We start from the raw sequence: 16,692 nt of genomic DNA on the forward strand, positions 1-16,692 counted from the left end.
CCTGCTGGTGGCCGGCCACTGGTCAGCCACTCCTTCTTTACCCCTGTATCATGGGCGAGTGTGAGAACAGCACGCTGCTGACACCCTGGTCAAGGACGTCTGTTGTTGCTGCTGCTGTTGCTGCACGAGCGATGGTCCCGAGCTGCTGTTTACGTGGTCCTGAGCTGTTCCCATGGTCCTGTGCTGTTCCCATGGTCCTGTGATGTTCCCATGGTGTTGTGCTGTTCCCATGGTCCTGAGCTGTTCCCATGGTCCTGTGCTGTTTCCATGGTCCTGTGCTGTTCCCATGGTGCTGAGCTGTTCCCATGGTGCTGTGCTGTTCCCATGGTCCTGAGCTGTTCCCATGGTGCTGTGCTGTTCCCATGGTCCTGTGCTGTTCCCATGGTGCTGTGCTGTTCCCATGGTGCTGTGCTGTTCCCATGGTCCTGAGCTGTTCCCATGGTCCTGTGCTGTTCCCGTGGTCCTGAGCTGTTTCCATGGTCCCAACGGCAGAACATATGGTTGGTTGGTGACACAAGATTACAGGAGAATTGCCTATCATTGCTACTGAATATTCCTATGAGTCCACGGGGAAATGAAACACATTAAGTTCCCAAGTGCACTTTCGTGTAATAATCACATCATCAGGGGAGACACAAGAAAGAAATATAACAGTCAGTTGATATACAACGAAGAGACGTAGTTACGACGTCCTTTGGTAAACAAGTCACTACACACACACACACACACACACACACACACACACACACACACACACATATATATATATATATATATATATATATATATATATATATATATATATATATACATATGAAGCATAATTTACAAATTGCGTCTAATCTTGAATGATTCAGTGCAAGAATGACACGACTATTATATAAGTGCGACCCGCGTCACGTGACTGGCAATAGATAATACGTTACTCACGTGACCAAAGTGGAAATTGTGGCCACAATATCTCCCTCTTGATGTAACGTTCTCACCTGGGCAACCTTCGCATATTTGTTAAGTTTTTTCTTTTTTTTTTCCCTTTCAGGGGCTGACGACCCAGAACATAAATTGGCCAAAAAAAAAAAAAGAAAAGAAAAAAAAATGGTTTGAATAACGTGAGTGTGGAGAGAGAGAGAGAGAGAGAGAGAGAGAGAGAGAGAGAGAGAGAGAGAGAGAGAGAGAGAGAGAGAGAGAGAGAGAGAGAGAGAGAGACTTGAGGGTACGGGATGAGGGAGCCAGCTTCCCTCCTTGCGGTAGGTGGGGGAGGAGAGAGAGAGAGAGAGAAGAGAGGGGGGGGTCTTGAAAAGGGGGGGAGGGGGGAGATGTGGGTGGTGGGGGGGAAATGACTACTACTGCTGCTGCTGCTGCTGCTTGGGGGGGTGATGGGGGGGGGGAGGGGGGGATGATATGTGTATATATAAAGCGTGCGACCCTCGACACTGGCCCACACTCACTCTTCGGCTCCTCAGCCACACAACACCATCCAGGATGAGGACTCTGGTGAGGTCGTCCCTCAACGCTCTAGTTAAGACAGTTTCCACCGGTCCAGCAGGTCCAGTGGTCCAGGTCCAGTGGTCCAGGTTCAGTGGTCCAGGTTTAGTGGTCCAGGTTCAGTGGTCTAAGTTTAGTGGTCTAAGTTTAGTGGTCCAGGTCCAGTGGTCCAGGTGCAATGGTCCAGGTGCAATGGTCCAGGTCCAGTGGTCCAGGTCCAGTGGTCCAGGTCTAGTGGTCTAAGTTTAGTGGTCCAGGTCCAGTGGTCCAGGTCTACTGGTCCAGGTCCAGTGGTCCAGGTGCAATGGTCCAGGTCCAGTGGTCCAGGTCCAGTGGTCCAGGTCTAGGGGTCTAAGTTTAGTGGTCCAGGTCCAGTGGTCCAGGTCTAGGGGTCCAGGTCCAGTGGTTCAGATCATGTAACATGTCATGTTTGTGGAGGGAAACGAACTCAGATAAAATTCCTCTGAAACATAATTGTTTTTCCCGCTGGGATTGGTGTCCGTCTCTTTCAGTGTAGTGCCTTAGATATCATGTCTCCCAGCTAAGGGGTTTCGAACACTTGAAAAATTGTAGCTGAAACTATCTATATTGAGGAAGAAATATATACCTTCACATGTGTGTGTGTGTGTGTGTGTGTGTGTGTGTGTGTGTGTGTGTGTGTGTGTGTGTGTGTGTCATTCTTTAAGGCCGGCTTTGTGCTCAGTGACTATATTTAGGAGTAAGAATCAGTGTCGATCAAAGAGCAAAAAGTGCATCAACTCATTTCAAAAGGAGGATCTGGAAATAATCACAGCATCAGAATAAACCATTTAAAAGCATATTGCCAGTTTTAGATACGTTATATATATATATATATATATATATATATATATATATATATATATATATATATATATATATATATATATATATATATATATATATATATATATATATATATATATCAAATGGGATGGTATATACATCCTGAGTTAAGAGAAAGGGGGATAGTGTATATATATTAGTCGTCTGGGTTTCCAGAAGTCTTTGTTATAACGCAGGTCAGATTCTGATTCATCTTTCATATTTCTTCATCGAATTTCACTCCCCAGGTTGTTGTGCTGTTGGCCACCCTCGTGGTAGCGAAGGATAAGAGAGAGGCCGAGCCTTCCTACGGTGGCCACGACCTGGGCCATGGTGGTGGCCATGGCCACGGGCTGATCCTTGGTGGTGGCGGGGGGCATGGCTATGGTGGCCACGGCCTGGGCCATGGTGGTGGACATGGCCATGGCCTGGGCCTTGGTGGTGGTGGTGGTGGTGGGGGGCATGGCTATGGTGGCCACATTGGCCACGAACACATCATTATCCATGATCATGGCCATGGTATTCATCACGGTGGTGGCTTCATCGGTGGCCACGGACACGGTTTTGGACACGGAAATGGCCATGGCTACGGCTATGGACATGGCCACGGACACGGGCATGGCCACGGCTACGGCTACGGCCACGGCGAGGTCCACTCCTTCCACGTAGGGCACGGCAACGGAGCGGCGTACGGGTACAAGGCGGCCGTGGAACATCCTGGCCACGGTCTCTCCTACCAGAGGAGACATGGCTTTGTCGCCCCTCACTATGGCTATGGCTACCACTGACCACACGACTCAACACCACAACTAGTACAATAAAGTCTCTTATTTTGATAATAATTGTTTTTCCCTATCCTCTATATACAGGTAGATACCAAGAAACAGCAGAAATGTGTAGGTTATAAATGACACATCAACCCCTCATTTTCTTCGCTTTGACAGAGGAAACTATTCGAGGACCAAAATGCAATGGATTTCAAAGGGGAATTATAATAGATAAATTTTTTTTATAGAGAGAAATTGATTCTCGACATAAGTAGAGTCACACATACGAGGGATTAAATTTGATTAAATCAAATTTCTATATGTTAGAAAAAGATAGATTTTGATGCGAATTCAGAATCAGGTAGTGGGTGGGTGGTTGGGAACTGGTAACAAGAGATGTACCAGCACCTGGGGAACAGGAGGATGAGTGACGGCGTCACAACCTACGGTATTCGTCACCGTTTACCTAGACCCTCGCTTTCAGTCCCAGCCCACCCTCGCTTTCAGTCCCAGCTTATCCTCGCCTTCAGGCCCAGCTAACCCTCGCCTTCAGGCCCAGCTTACCCCTCGCCTTCAGGTCCAGCTAACCCTCGCCTTCAGGCCCAGCTAAACCCCTCCTTCAGGCCCAGCTTACCCTCGCCTTCAGGCCCAGCTTACCCTCGCCTTCAGGCCCAGCTCACCCTCGCCTTCAGGCCCAGCTAACCCTCGCCTTCAGGCCCAGTTTACCCTCGCCTTCAGGCCCAGCTAAACCCCTCCTTCAGGCCCAGCTTACCCTCGCCTTCAGGCCCAGCTTACCCCTCGCCCTTTCGGCCAATCCAAGCATCGCTTTCAGGCCCATTTTAGCCAACCTGTCAGGCCCACCTTGACCCAGGTTACTGTTTGTTCCTTCTGCTTCACCTACACTGCTGGCACTCAGTTCATAGACCCACAACCTCTCCGTCTCGTGAGTAACACTTGAAAGCACTAAACTCACACAACTCCTCACTCTCTTCTTTTAGACAATTTTAGAACTAGAAAACGTTGAAAAACAATTTATCAAAACGATCTAATGGTTCTCCTGGGTGCTTTAATCATAGAAAATTGGTTAGGCTTAACCAGAAGATGATCTCAGGGGAACCGAACCCCCCATCGTTTTCCCTACCTAACGATCTAGAAAAGATGATGCAACATCCAGCATGAATCCCTTCCCAACACGACCATTTTTTTTTTTAACGCATTCTAACTTTTTTTTTTTTTATATATACCACTGACCCTTCCCACTATCTCTGCCTCCGTATGGTTCTTCATCGACAATTGCATATCTTTTACTTCTAATTGGGCATACCTACTCCTCTACTTCCTCTCGAAATGACGCAATTCTAGCGCTCAGGGAAAACTCAGCAGTAACCTCTGCGGAATGTTTATAGCGACTGGGGTACGTATTGCTTCGCTGGTCGGGACGCCTCCACCTGTGCTGTTCATGTAGCGGAGGTTTAATCGTGGTTGGGATGGAGTCCAATGCCCCTTCCTCTGATCTCTCTCTCTCTCTCTCTCTCTCTCTCTCTCTCTCTCTCTCTCTCTCTCTCTCTCTCTCTCTCTCTCTCTCTCCATATCATGATTTGATCGCTCCTGCTGTGAATTTTCCTTCTTGTTAGACAAAGGATACTCTGGGTCAAGAAACTCTTACCTCCCAAATGCATCCCATTCCGCTTGCCCTTTCTGCACGGAATCAAAACAAAGCTGCTCTTCGTCAATTCAAGCATATGTAGCACTGCATTGGACAATTGGAAACGATGGCACATCTAGAACAGAGTGTCTGCATCCTCCACAGAAGCCTTCGGTCACTCTTTTAACCCCAGAGTGACATGACCCCCAGCTTACAATGATAAGGATAACGACCTGGTCAAGTGATGCTTAAAGCGGTACGAAAATGAAATCAGAATTTCATATGACAAACTCATGAACTGATTTTACTCACCTTTACAAAAAACAGAAAACAAAAAACGGATATTCTGACAGTGAAATACAGCATGAACTGTAAATTGTTATCTGTAGTTTCATGCAAGAACTCTGATCTTTTTTTTTTATCAACTCAAGATTTTAGAGAATTTCTATGATACCTGGGTTTAAATAAGCATAAATATCATTCTGTCCTGCTCTCAAATCGAGACAGTGGTAACATGTCATCTTCTACATTCACTCGTCACGCTGGTCGCCTCCACCAGGCTCTCCGGAGCTCTGCTACCTTACCAGGGAACAACCTTCGTCGTCTATTGATCAACAGCAAAAGGTAACGTCGTCAGAGAAGACTGTTTTGCTGCTCTGTGTCAAATCTTTACGTCCTCCTCACAAAGGAGACTAGAGGGCCGTGGCTGTCCATCAAGTTTTGCGTCTTCTCCCTTGTGTGTGTGTGTGTGTGTGTGTGTGTGTGTGTGTGTGTGCGTGTTGGGGGAGGAGGGGGTTATGGTCTTGAGAGCATGGGAACTCTCGATCTCTCTTTAGGGAAGTATTAATAAAGTCCGTTGGCTTAGAAATTCCCATCATGAGCAAACAAACCTCGGCTCTCCTGTCTTATTCCCGATTCTCCATAAAACTTTTTTAAGACTCGTTTTCTGTGTATGCTCAGAGTTTTATATATGGGAAGACTATAGAGACCAGAAGTGCATATCTGGAACTGGAATACGATGATTTTTCTTTCATAAATTGCTTGAACGTGAACCAAGTTGCTTAGGTTTTGACAATAATGATACGAGAACAATGATAGAATTGATTTGAAAAGATGTAAGTCTCATACTCATTATGTGGTCAAACGTTCATGTTTACGAGGTGAAGGGCACTATTTTGATACCGTTTTCTTTGCAATACAGGATGGACAACGACTGAGTTATATTACCCCGCCACCGATCACTAAGGACTAGGGTGAGGAGCAAAGCCAACGTCAGTCGGATCCAGAGAAGATCAATGCTTGGTAAAGACAACATTTGGAAGGGACCCTCCTCATCTGGCAACCCTGGTTCAAACAACAGATGGCCAAACACCACGGCAAGAACATGCTATCCTTAACCACGACGATACGATCCATGTGTTATGTTGGTGGGATCTCTGACCCGATCCTTTACGTGTTAGGTCAGAGGCCAGGTCAGCTCGAGGGGAGCTCAGGTCATCATCAGGTCTTTATCAAAGAGAGAAACGTCTTCATCCCTACATGTTTTTGCTTCCCGTGTGCCTCCGCGGAAGCCTGGAATCTCTCACTACATGTAGGATCCTGATACTGGAAGATCTATGGCCCTATGCACCCAAACAACAGTCCTTGTTACTATAGCCAGGCAACGCAGTCCTTGGTTACTACAGCCACGCAACACAGTTCTGAGATGTCTTTTACCCATGGATACAAGGCAGGGGCAGTGTAACTCGTCAGTATGTGGTTGGTATATTGTATTTAGCTAATAGAAAGGTAACATGCAGGAGGCCATAACATCCGTAAGTAATGGAGTGTTGTGCTGTAGCTTGTCAACACTATTGCCTTCTGGAATCATTCGTCACAAGTGTGTAGCTAGAAGCTAGTCAGTTGTAAGGTTCTGTTAACATTGGTAGTTAGCTGCAAGGCTCTGCTAGTATGACTGGTTAGTTGCAAGGCTTTAGTGACAGAACTAGCCACCTGCAAAAAGGCTTTGATAACATGACTTGTAAACTAAAAAAGGCTTTGATAACATGACTTGTAAACTAAAAAGGCTTTAATAACATGACTTGTAAACTAAAAAAACTTTGATAACATAACCTGTAAACTAAAAAGGCTTTGATAATATGACTTGTAAACTAAAAAGGCTTTAATAACATGACGTAAACTAAAAAGGCTTTAATAACATAACGTAAACTAAAAAAGCTTTGATAACATGACTAGTAAACTAAAAAGGCTTTGGTAACATAGCTAGTCACTTGCATGAACTCGCAAGCCCCGAGACTTTGACAGAAAAGCTAGCCAGTTGCAAGGCTCTGACGACGTAAAGTGGTCGGGCACAAACGCCAAAGCTCTACCCTGTTGATACACGACTGGGAGATTGTTGCCAAGCAACTCACAGCTGGGATATTGTGTTGGGGGGGTCATTACAAGCCCGGGATCCTGAAGGCACTCACCTCGAGGCTTGAACGTTAATGAACACAGATTCACACAGACTAGGGTAGCAGTGGGTGATGAGACCGGACGAGCTTATCAGTTCGCCTCAACTTCTCCTGTATCCAGGCCGTTTCTTGTTGATCGGCCTTTAAGTATCTCATGTTTTTTTCTCGTGGATCGCCTAAGATGATTCAATTTGTACAGACCGAATCACTGACTTGTGAAATCATCAGAGAATCAGTTTTTGGTTGTGTTAATTCTGCTACAGAGACTGAATCCCTTTGCAAAACCTTAGCACAGGAGGTTACATATATTCTCCTGGATACACGAATCTCCACTCCTCGCCACAGCGGTCTGTCCTCGCTACTGTGCCCCAGCAGTCAGCGCCAGGGACAATATGTCACTCGAAGTTTGTTTACGAGCGGCCGGAGTTCCCTGTGTTTGAGAGTGGCCTCGAAAACTTAGGATTAATTTGCCGTTTGTCACGGGTTCCTGCACTGATTGGCGTCGTGTTGGCCTTTGTGAGGGGAGGCGAAAACGTTATTCGTGATGTACTTCTCTCTCTCTCTCTCTCTCTCTCTCTCTCTCTCTCTCTCTCTCTCTCTCTCTCTCTCTCTCTCTCTCTCTCTCTCTCTCTCTCTCTCTCTCTCTATGCGTCTCAAAACAGAGCCAATGACCAGTCTGGTTGGATGCTCGACGAGCTGTGGAAGACTCCTTGGGATGAATTGCTATTGACGTGACATCGCTATATAAAGACAGTGATTTGCTCGATCATTCGAAGTATATCTGGCTTGACGACTGAGGTATATATTCTTTGGGAAATCGCAGTTGCAGAGAGGAGCGAGGACTTCCCCCTTTGTTTCATTAAGATCTCGTCGCTTTGCATAGATCTTTCTGGTACCTCCGTCTTGGGTCGATACCTAACTAATGGCTCTAGACCACTGCACGAGTGGACCACGTTTCCTTAGCAGGCACTCATGTTAAACAAAAGGTTCTTCAGCGTTGATTCTGTGAGATGATGAAAACCTTTTTTTTTTTTCCCCCTCCCCCATTCCACAACTGCTCACAGCCCCTCAGCATGTGTTTGACTACAATTCTACCACTTGAAACGCCCGCCTCTACCCTTCTGACACATGAACAAGACTGTCTCCTATCTGGAAGAAGGCTTGTAGAAGGCATCACTCCCACTCTCTACGAGAGATTCTGATAACCTGACCAATGATCAGATGTGCATGAAGGTTTCCGTTTTCCATGATAACAGCCCTGCGTGATTTGCAGGCGCATGTCAGAGTCATGCAAGCCTATCAAATTCACGGTCTTCAGAGTTCAGGCAACAGGGTTGTCATCATACATCATGCGATGGCCGGATGTTGCAAGATGATGCAAATTTAGCCAACGAAAAAGCACATTAAATGAAAAAGGTGGAAAAAGAAAAAAGGTTTCTCATAAATGAATTGTTCTTGTGATTTCGTTGGCTGTGAGAGCGCAAATTTACACTTCGCTAGCTCCAGTAACGTGACGCTTTTGGTTGTGAACGAATATTCGTTCTAACGAATATTCTCTCTGTTTGACTGATACCCAACATGACCCAGTTAGACGAAGGGAAAAGGATATCTGAATGGGAGAAGAAGTCAGGTGAGAACTCTCACGCTGTTCCTGCCCTTCGTCGTGTAACACAGACGGATCTTCCTCGTTCATCATCACTGACTGCCATGATATCTCCTGCCTATAGTATATATATATATATATATATATATATATATATATATATATATATATATATATATATATATATATATATATATATATATATATATATATATATATATATATATATATACATATATATATATATATATATATATATATATATATATATATATATATATATATATATATATATATATATATATATATATATATATATATATATATATATATATATATATATATAACAACACATATTCCATCTAATCCACAGTATAATGAAACACGACAAGTTCCCAAGTGCACTCTTATGTAGTAATCACATCATTAGGGGAAATACAAGAAAGAAATAGAACAGTCAGTTGATATACAAGGAGGAGACGTAGCTAGTTTCTCATTAGTGATGATTTTTCCTTATGAATCTCTGACTAAGACATCTGGCTTCATGTGATAGTATATGCAATTACACCCTGGAGCATGGAGGAAATATACATTACCGGTTCGAGGTTGTGAACTGAGTCCGGCGCTTATTTCTGTGGTGATCTGAGGCAGGAGAGTAGAAAGCCACTGAAGTTGTCATGAGTTGATGTTTTTGACGCTTTGCAGTCATACGACGATTTCAATGCAGTTTAATCACGAATTAGGGATGTGATACATGCTAAAAACTGTGTCCAAAATCACTCCAGTGCAAAAAAAAATAAATGAAATACTATTAAACCTTCGTGTCAGTAAAGATTAAGCGTTATGAAATACGGCCATGAAACAGGTCATAAAACATTCCCTGCTGCGTCACTGCCCATGATGAGAAGTTATGAGAGGCAGACATAGAAGGAACAGCTTTGGCAGTGAGTTAGCATAATCTTTGGCGCTATCGCTGAGGGAGGGTCCCACAGTTTTGTTCATGTCGCCTTTCTGTATGCCAAGGTAACCCAGGCCAAATGCAATGACATATCTGACGATGAGTTCTCATGTACTCTGGGGTGATATTCCCGTAATTTGCCACGTCCATTGTAAGAGATTTTCCACTTTGTTGTATCTTTACGTTCGAGAGGGATTTTTTTTTTTGTCCGTATGGAACTTCACGAAAATGATTTCTTTTTTTATGATGCCTGAGACGGGAAAGGGGAAACTGAGGCCTTAATCAAGGCCATCTAATTAAGGCTCTCTCTCTCCCATTCTCTCTCTCTCTCTCTCTCTCTCTCTCTCTCTCTCTCTCTCTCTCTCTCTCTCTCTCTCTCTCTCTTTCTATTCATCCCCTAGGCGTGGATGAACATCTGGGGATGCCTGTGGACCCAACTGCAACCAGGATTCGAGCCTCCTCGTTTACATTGAGTGTGTGTCTTTTCCCCCATAAGCCAAACGTTCGTCCAGTTCCACATCACCCGTCGCCTACGTACCTCACAAACCCTCTGTTATGGATGAGCGCCCGGAGATTCTCGTCTTTGTGTGGAGAAATTAAGACTTGAAATAATAACCCCTTTTCCCCTGACGAGAGAGAGAGAGAGAGAGAGAGAGAGAGAGAGAGAGAGAGAGAGAGAGAGAGAGAGAGAGAGAGAGAGAGCTGTGCTCATGGGGATGAGAATGTTAATTTCATTGCCCAGGACGGGTCGCGCCGAAAGATCTTGACCCTCACCACAGGCGGGTGGTTTTCGGCGCAAGAGACACGCCCGGACAGGGAGGTGCGTCATGTCTGACGGCTCGGCGTCCCTCCCCCTCTCTCTCTCACACACACTCTCCCAGGAGCTAGGTGACCCGCGACGGACGCCCGAGGGGTATATTAGCGTTAGGCGGCCCCCTCCCGCCGTCAGTAGCCCACCACCAAGCTAGGCAACTACAGCCATGAGGATCCTGGTAAGTTACTGAGAATCCGAACACGTTATAAGATCTTAAATAGCATTTAACAGACTACTTATACCTGAATCTGATGCTCCATGCTGTCCTATTAAATCTTCCTTCTTTTGGATGACATCGAACTTAGGCTTTAGGAAGTGAGCTAACGACCAGGCTCTGGTATATCATTTATAATTATCATTTGTTATCATGAGAGCGTTAGATTAAGGATCATTAGATGTAATAATCCAATGATGTTGAATAGGTTCAGAGCTGAACATCACCTTCGTCCTTTCGACAGATACCAACATATGTAGCCACTTTGCTCTACATGCATGATCCTTCGACCTTATAATGCCCGCCTATGCCCATATACAAGTGAAAGGCAGATAGATATAGCAAACTAAAAAGTCTTACGAATAAAAAAACAGTCATCTGTGATCATTGAAGTGAGAGATGTGCAACTATGTATAAGCTATAAAATTCATTCATTGATATTTACAAATTATATACGTCACCCAGAGATACACTCACACCAACACAGTAACACACAGAACGAAGACACACACGCACACACACACACACACACACACACACACACACACACACACACACACACACACACACAGACAGACGAGCGTAAGGTTATATACATCACCCAGAGATACACTCACACCAACACAGTAACACACAGAACGAAGACACACACACACACACACACACACACACACACACACAGACACACACAGACACACAGACGAGCGTAAGGTTATATACATCACCCAGAGATACACTCACACCAACACAGTTTCACAGAACGAACACACACACACACACACACACACACACACACACGAGCGTAAGGTTATGCGGTAGCGTCAGGGGTGTGTGTGTGTGAGTGTAGTCATTCACCTCACGATTTATGAGTGAGGACCTGCGCGTATGACGTAATGAGGTCGATGCCTTCCACCCATCTGTAACATTACGCAGGAGTTCCTGTTTATCACACCTTGTCTCCACTGGGAAAAGTTTACATCATCTCTGTAACTCCTCTGGTGAATATTCTAACGCCCTGGAGATAAAACAAAAAAAAATCTGTATTTCTTCTCGTTAGCCAAGATGGAACCTGTATAAGTTTCTTTTCAGCGAGGAACACTAAGTATCTTTTATCCTAGGGATCAAAGCACCGCCCCTCAGTCATATGTTAGACGAAGCTTATATGCCACCGCGAACATCGCGAGATCACAGATGAGAACCGTTTGTCACAGACGAATCTTTGTTCAGTGGTGAAGCTGAGGTTCTTGGGCGAGAGGCGATGGCCGTCCCCTTCCAGACGTAGGAATACCTTCACCAGCTAGTGATCCCCAAGATGTAAAGTCATGGTCGTCGTCTTTGCTGCAGTGGTTTTTACCTTCTGCCAGACTGTGAGCTCCCCTCCCCGCATCTGTCCTGACGGTGGTGTGGTCGTCAATGTGAGCTCCCCTCCCCGCATCTGTCCTGACGGTGGTGTGGTCGTCAATGTGAGCTCCCTCCCTGCATCTGTCCTGACGGTGGTGTGGTCGTGATAGGATCCATTGTTATTCAGAATCAGTAATACCTCTCTCTCCTCCTCTCTTCTCTCCTTAAAAACAAAATCAGGACTTGAATTCCCCCGAGTTTTAAGGGCGGTCTAGACGGTAGTCTACTGAGATACACAGTCACACAGTCTGCCAAGTTTCAAGCCGAGACCAGGCCTGGAGTAACGAGATGGTGCACCACTTGGTGCGAAAAATGGAAGTGATAGAATAAAAAGAATCCCTGATGATATTATGTGTCCATCACGAAGGGAGGAAGTTCTGAAATATGTGAAATACATATAGAATATATATATATATATATATATATGAAATATGCACAAAATTCCCCAGGAGGGGCAACCTCCCACCACCGTCAGGACAGATGCGGGGAGGAGGCTCACATTGACGACCACACCACCGTCAGGACAGATGCAGGGAGGGAGCTCACATTGACGACCACACCACCGTCAGGACAGATGCAAGGGGGAGGGGAGCTCACATTGACGACCACACCACCGTCAGGACAGATGCAGGGAGGGGAGCTCACATTGACGACCACACCACCGTCAGGACAGATGCGGGGGAGGGGAGCTCACATTCACGACCACACCACCGTCAGGACAGATGCGGGGAAGGGGAGCTCACATTCTTCTATGGATGTCTGTACTTATGATCTGCACGGGGGGACTTCTCACTTTGCCATGACGATGGTAGTTCAAGGAATTCTTTATAACGATTCGCTTCTTAGGTTTCCAGAGTTCCGGAGGATCTTCTAAATATTCTGACGGTGTAACTTTCATCATTTTCCCTGGATATATTCCAGATATCATTAACTTAGTCGTACTACTTCATTCTAAAGTGAGTAGAATGGTTGACACACTTCTGTTAATCTCTTTTTATATAGGTCTGACTGAAGTGATCGAGGCGGGGATAATCTCATCTCTTAATCTTGTTTCAGCGTCTAAATCCCACCCTCATTTTTTTTTTTATCCCCGTGCTTTCCCCAGGTTGTCTTGCTTTTTGCCATTGCTGTGGCCTCAGAGGACCTCGAGGCAGAGAACCCTTCCTCTCCCAGCGTAGGAGGAACGTACGAACGCGAGGCGGAGCCACCGCTCGATTCGGCTGAGGAAGGTTACGTGCGCGACGCAGAAGAGGCGTCCAACGCTGCCGAGATACGTAAGCGGGATGCGTCACCTTCCTCCGGCCATGGACACGGCCACGGACATGGCGTCGGCCACGGACACATTATCAGTCACGGACACGGCATCGGCTACGGACACGGTATAAGCCATGGACACGGAGTTGGCCACGGCCATGGGGTCGGACATGCTATAGTGGGTGGTTATGGCCATGGATATGGACACGGCCATGGCTCTGGACATGGCATTGTGCACGTCGTTGGAGTTGGACATGGCGGCGGCCACGGTCACGGAATAGCAGGCCACGACTACGTCTCCGAATATGGCTTCGACACTGGATACGGACACGGACACGGACATGGATATGGTTACGGAGGATATGGGTATGGTGGAGGCCACGGCTATGGGCACGGCCTGGGACACATTGTGGGATACGGCGTGTCCTATTACCCATACGGCGCCAGCAGCTACTTGCCATATCATGGGATCGTCAGGAGAGACGCAGAAGCGAAGGGCAAAGCTGACGGCGGACACCTCTCCCACCATGATGCCGGACACGGACACGGACACGGACACGCGGGAGTTCATGGGCTAGGCCATGCAGGCCATGGGGGAGGTCACGGCGGCGGTCATGTGATAACCCACGGGGTCGTTCATGGGACGAGTCATGGTGTAGGTCATGGGGTAGGTCATGGTGTAGGTCATGGGGTAGATCATGGTGTAGGTCATGGGGTAGGTCATGGCGTAGGTCATGGTGTAGGTCATGGTGTAGGTCATGGGGTAGGTCATGGTGTAGGTCATGGGGTAGGTCATGGGGTAGGTCATGGCGTAGGTCATGGGGTAGGTCATGGGGTAGGCCATGGTGTAGGTCATGGGGTAGGTCATGGGTTCGGCCACGGGGTGGGCCACGGACTGGGTCATGGGTTCGGCCACGGGGTGAGCTACGTGGTTGGTCACGGTGTAGGTCATGGGCTGCTGCACCATGGTGGGGGCCACGTGCTCCACCACGGTGGAGGTCATGACCTGGGGTATGGGGGGCATCACCACGGCCACGGGGTGGGCCACGGGGTGGGCCACGGGGCAAGCCACGTGACGGACCACAGTGTCCACATTTTCGAAGGAGGTAGCAAACATACCCATGGCTCGCATGGCCATAACAGCGGCCATGGGCCAGGCCATGGGTTCGGCCATGGGCTCAGCTTAGCACTGCATCACAACCCATATTACTACTACTACCACAACCCTTACACAACCTATCACTGACAGATGGAGATCCTCCTCTGAAAATGAGACAGCGAAGTTGGACTGGCCTTGATGTAATCAGTGTATATATATATATATATATAAACATGTGATCTAAATAAAACCTATTTATGCAGAACAATATTGTCCTTTCTTGCATTTCTCACTGGACGAAATCGCACACATCAAGGGCTTAAGCGAGAGGACCTATCTATCACCTTGAGAAAATGGTGGATGATTACCCTTCGCCTTGAACATGTAACGTGAATTACTGAGTTATTTTCTCCAGGGGTGATATCAAATGTGATCAAGACACACACACACACACACACACACACACACACACACACACACACACACACACACACACACACACACACACACACACAGAATAATTTGGTTTATGTAAAAGTTGTTTGAATTTTTTTCATCTTACCTTGCGAGGAACGGCAGAAAATGATAACGATATGGTATTGAGAAGACGTGAATCTCTTTAAGGCAATTACCTTCCTAGGAAGGAGGAGGAGGAAGAGGAAGAAGAGGAAGAGGAGGAGAAGGAAATACGAGGATCAACCAGGCAGCTGTTTCCATACTGGGTGTTCTAGGGACAAGACTCATGTTAACCGGTCTTATTAGAGGCATTCGGAGGTGAGTTAGCCAATGCATTGCTCAGGCTTGGAGCTCTATGTACACCCATGGCAGGGGTAGGGTGGGCGTGGGTGGGTAAGGTTGAGTGGGGGGGACTTGACTGGAGGGGAGAGGTGGGTTGGTTGGCGGGGGAGAGGAGGAGAATGGAACGATGGAGGGAGGCCACACGCTGCCCAGGTGGTGGGTGGTGGTGGTGCGCGCGCACGAGAGAGAGAGAGAGAGAGAGAGAGAGAGAGAGAGAGAGAGAGAGAGAGAGAGAGAGAGAGAGAGAGAGAGAGAGAGAGAGAGAGAGAGAGAGAGAGAGAGAGAGAGAGAGAGAGAGAGCTTGCAGCCATTACCATTCCACGTAGATTTCCTTCGTTATGACCTGCCAGGTTAGGTGTGAGCTCGCTGGTCTTCCTGCACTACGAAGTGGGGCGATCCACGGTGTCAGGGTTGACAATGTGGTCGGGCATCGCAAATCTGGTGGGAGTGGATGTTTGCAACACTTGATTCTTTAGTCTCTCTCTCTCTCTCTCTCTCTCTCTCTCTCTCTCTCTCTCTCTCTCTCTCTCTCTCTCTCTCTCTCTCTCTCTCTCTCTCTCTCTATTATCCCTGGGGATAGGGGAGAAAGAATACTTCCCACGTATTCCCTGCATGTCGTAGAAGGCGACTAAAAGGGGAGGGGGCGGGGGGTTTGAAATCCTCCCGTCTCATTTCTAATTTTCCAAAAGAATGAACAGAGAAGGGGGCTAAGTGAGGACATTCCCTCAAAGGTTCAGTCCTCTGTTCTTAACGCTACCTCGCCAACGCGGGAAATAACGAATAGTATAAAAAAAAAAAAAATGCATAGCCAAATTTCTAAAAAGAAAGGAAATATAATGAAATATCCAGGAAATCAAAAATGATCAAGAATAATAGATAGAAAAACAATGTGTTCTTTCCTTTCAATTATCTATTTAGCTTTGAAATTACACGGTGGACCTTAATCCCCAGCAAGCCTCACAGAGCCACCTGATCCAGCTGCATGTGGCTGGCCAGCTTCCCCGGAAACTAACCAACAGGCAAAGACCTCCTTGGGAGTCACCGAGGCGCCATAAGGCTTCTTGAGAGCGAAGGCCCGGCTGAGAGAAGCCAAGGACAATGGGCGAATACGCATGCTAATTACCCCCAGTGAGATCGCTAAAGGGGGCGCCGCCCTCCCTCTCTCTCTCCCACCCCCTCCCTCTCCTCTTGGCAGCCCAGGATCAGAGTAATGGAGAGGACTGGAGGTCTGGGAGTTGGGAGGAGGGAGGAGGGAGAGGAGCACCAGGGTGAGGGAGTACTGCCTCGGGCCACTCACAGGAGGAACCTTCCACTGGTTTATGGTGCCGCCCCTTACGGCCCAACAGGGGATGCTTATG

General features: G+C 46.9%; 1 protein-coding gene across 1 annotated transcript; it reads left to right on the forward strand.

The window, feature by feature from the left end:
- Nucleotides 1-1,416: 1,416 nt before the first annotated feature.
- Nucleotides 1,417-14,793, forward strand: LOC139756957 (uncharacterized). Its single transcript, XM_071676902.1, has 5 exons — nucleotides 1,417-1,494; nucleotides 2,577-3,114; nucleotides 5,300-5,364; nucleotides 7,539-7,709; nucleotides 13,289-14,793. The coding sequence occupies exons 1-5, from the start codon at nucleotides 1,483-1,485 to the stop codon at nucleotides 14,681-14,683; spliced, it is 2,181 nt and encodes a 726-aa protein (XP_071533003.1). The 5' UTR covers nucleotides 1,417-1,482; the 3' UTR covers nucleotides 14,684-14,793.
- The last annotated feature ends 1,899 nt before the right edge of the window (nucleotides 14,794-16,692 follow it).

Source organism: Panulirus ornatus, chromosome 23 (assembly GCF_036320965.1).
Source record: "Panulirus ornatus isolate Po-2019 chromosome 23, ASM3632096v1, whole genome shotgun sequence".
Classification (NCBI taxonomy): Eukaryota; Metazoa; Arthropoda; class Malacostraca; order Decapoda; family Palinuridae; genus Panulirus; species Panulirus ornatus.

Bases quoted from the DNA above. Each gene is read 5' to 3' on its own strand.
- LOC139756957 (XM_071676902.1), top strand. The intron at 5,365-7,538 runs GTAACGTCGTCA...TCCTCGCCACAG, and splicing joins CTATTGATCAACAGCAAAAG to CGGTCTGTCCTCGCTACTGT. The intron at 7,710-13,288 runs GTGAGGGGAGGC...TGCTTTCCCCAG, and splicing joins TTGGCGTCGTGTTGGCCTTT to GTTGTCTTGCTTTTTGCCAT.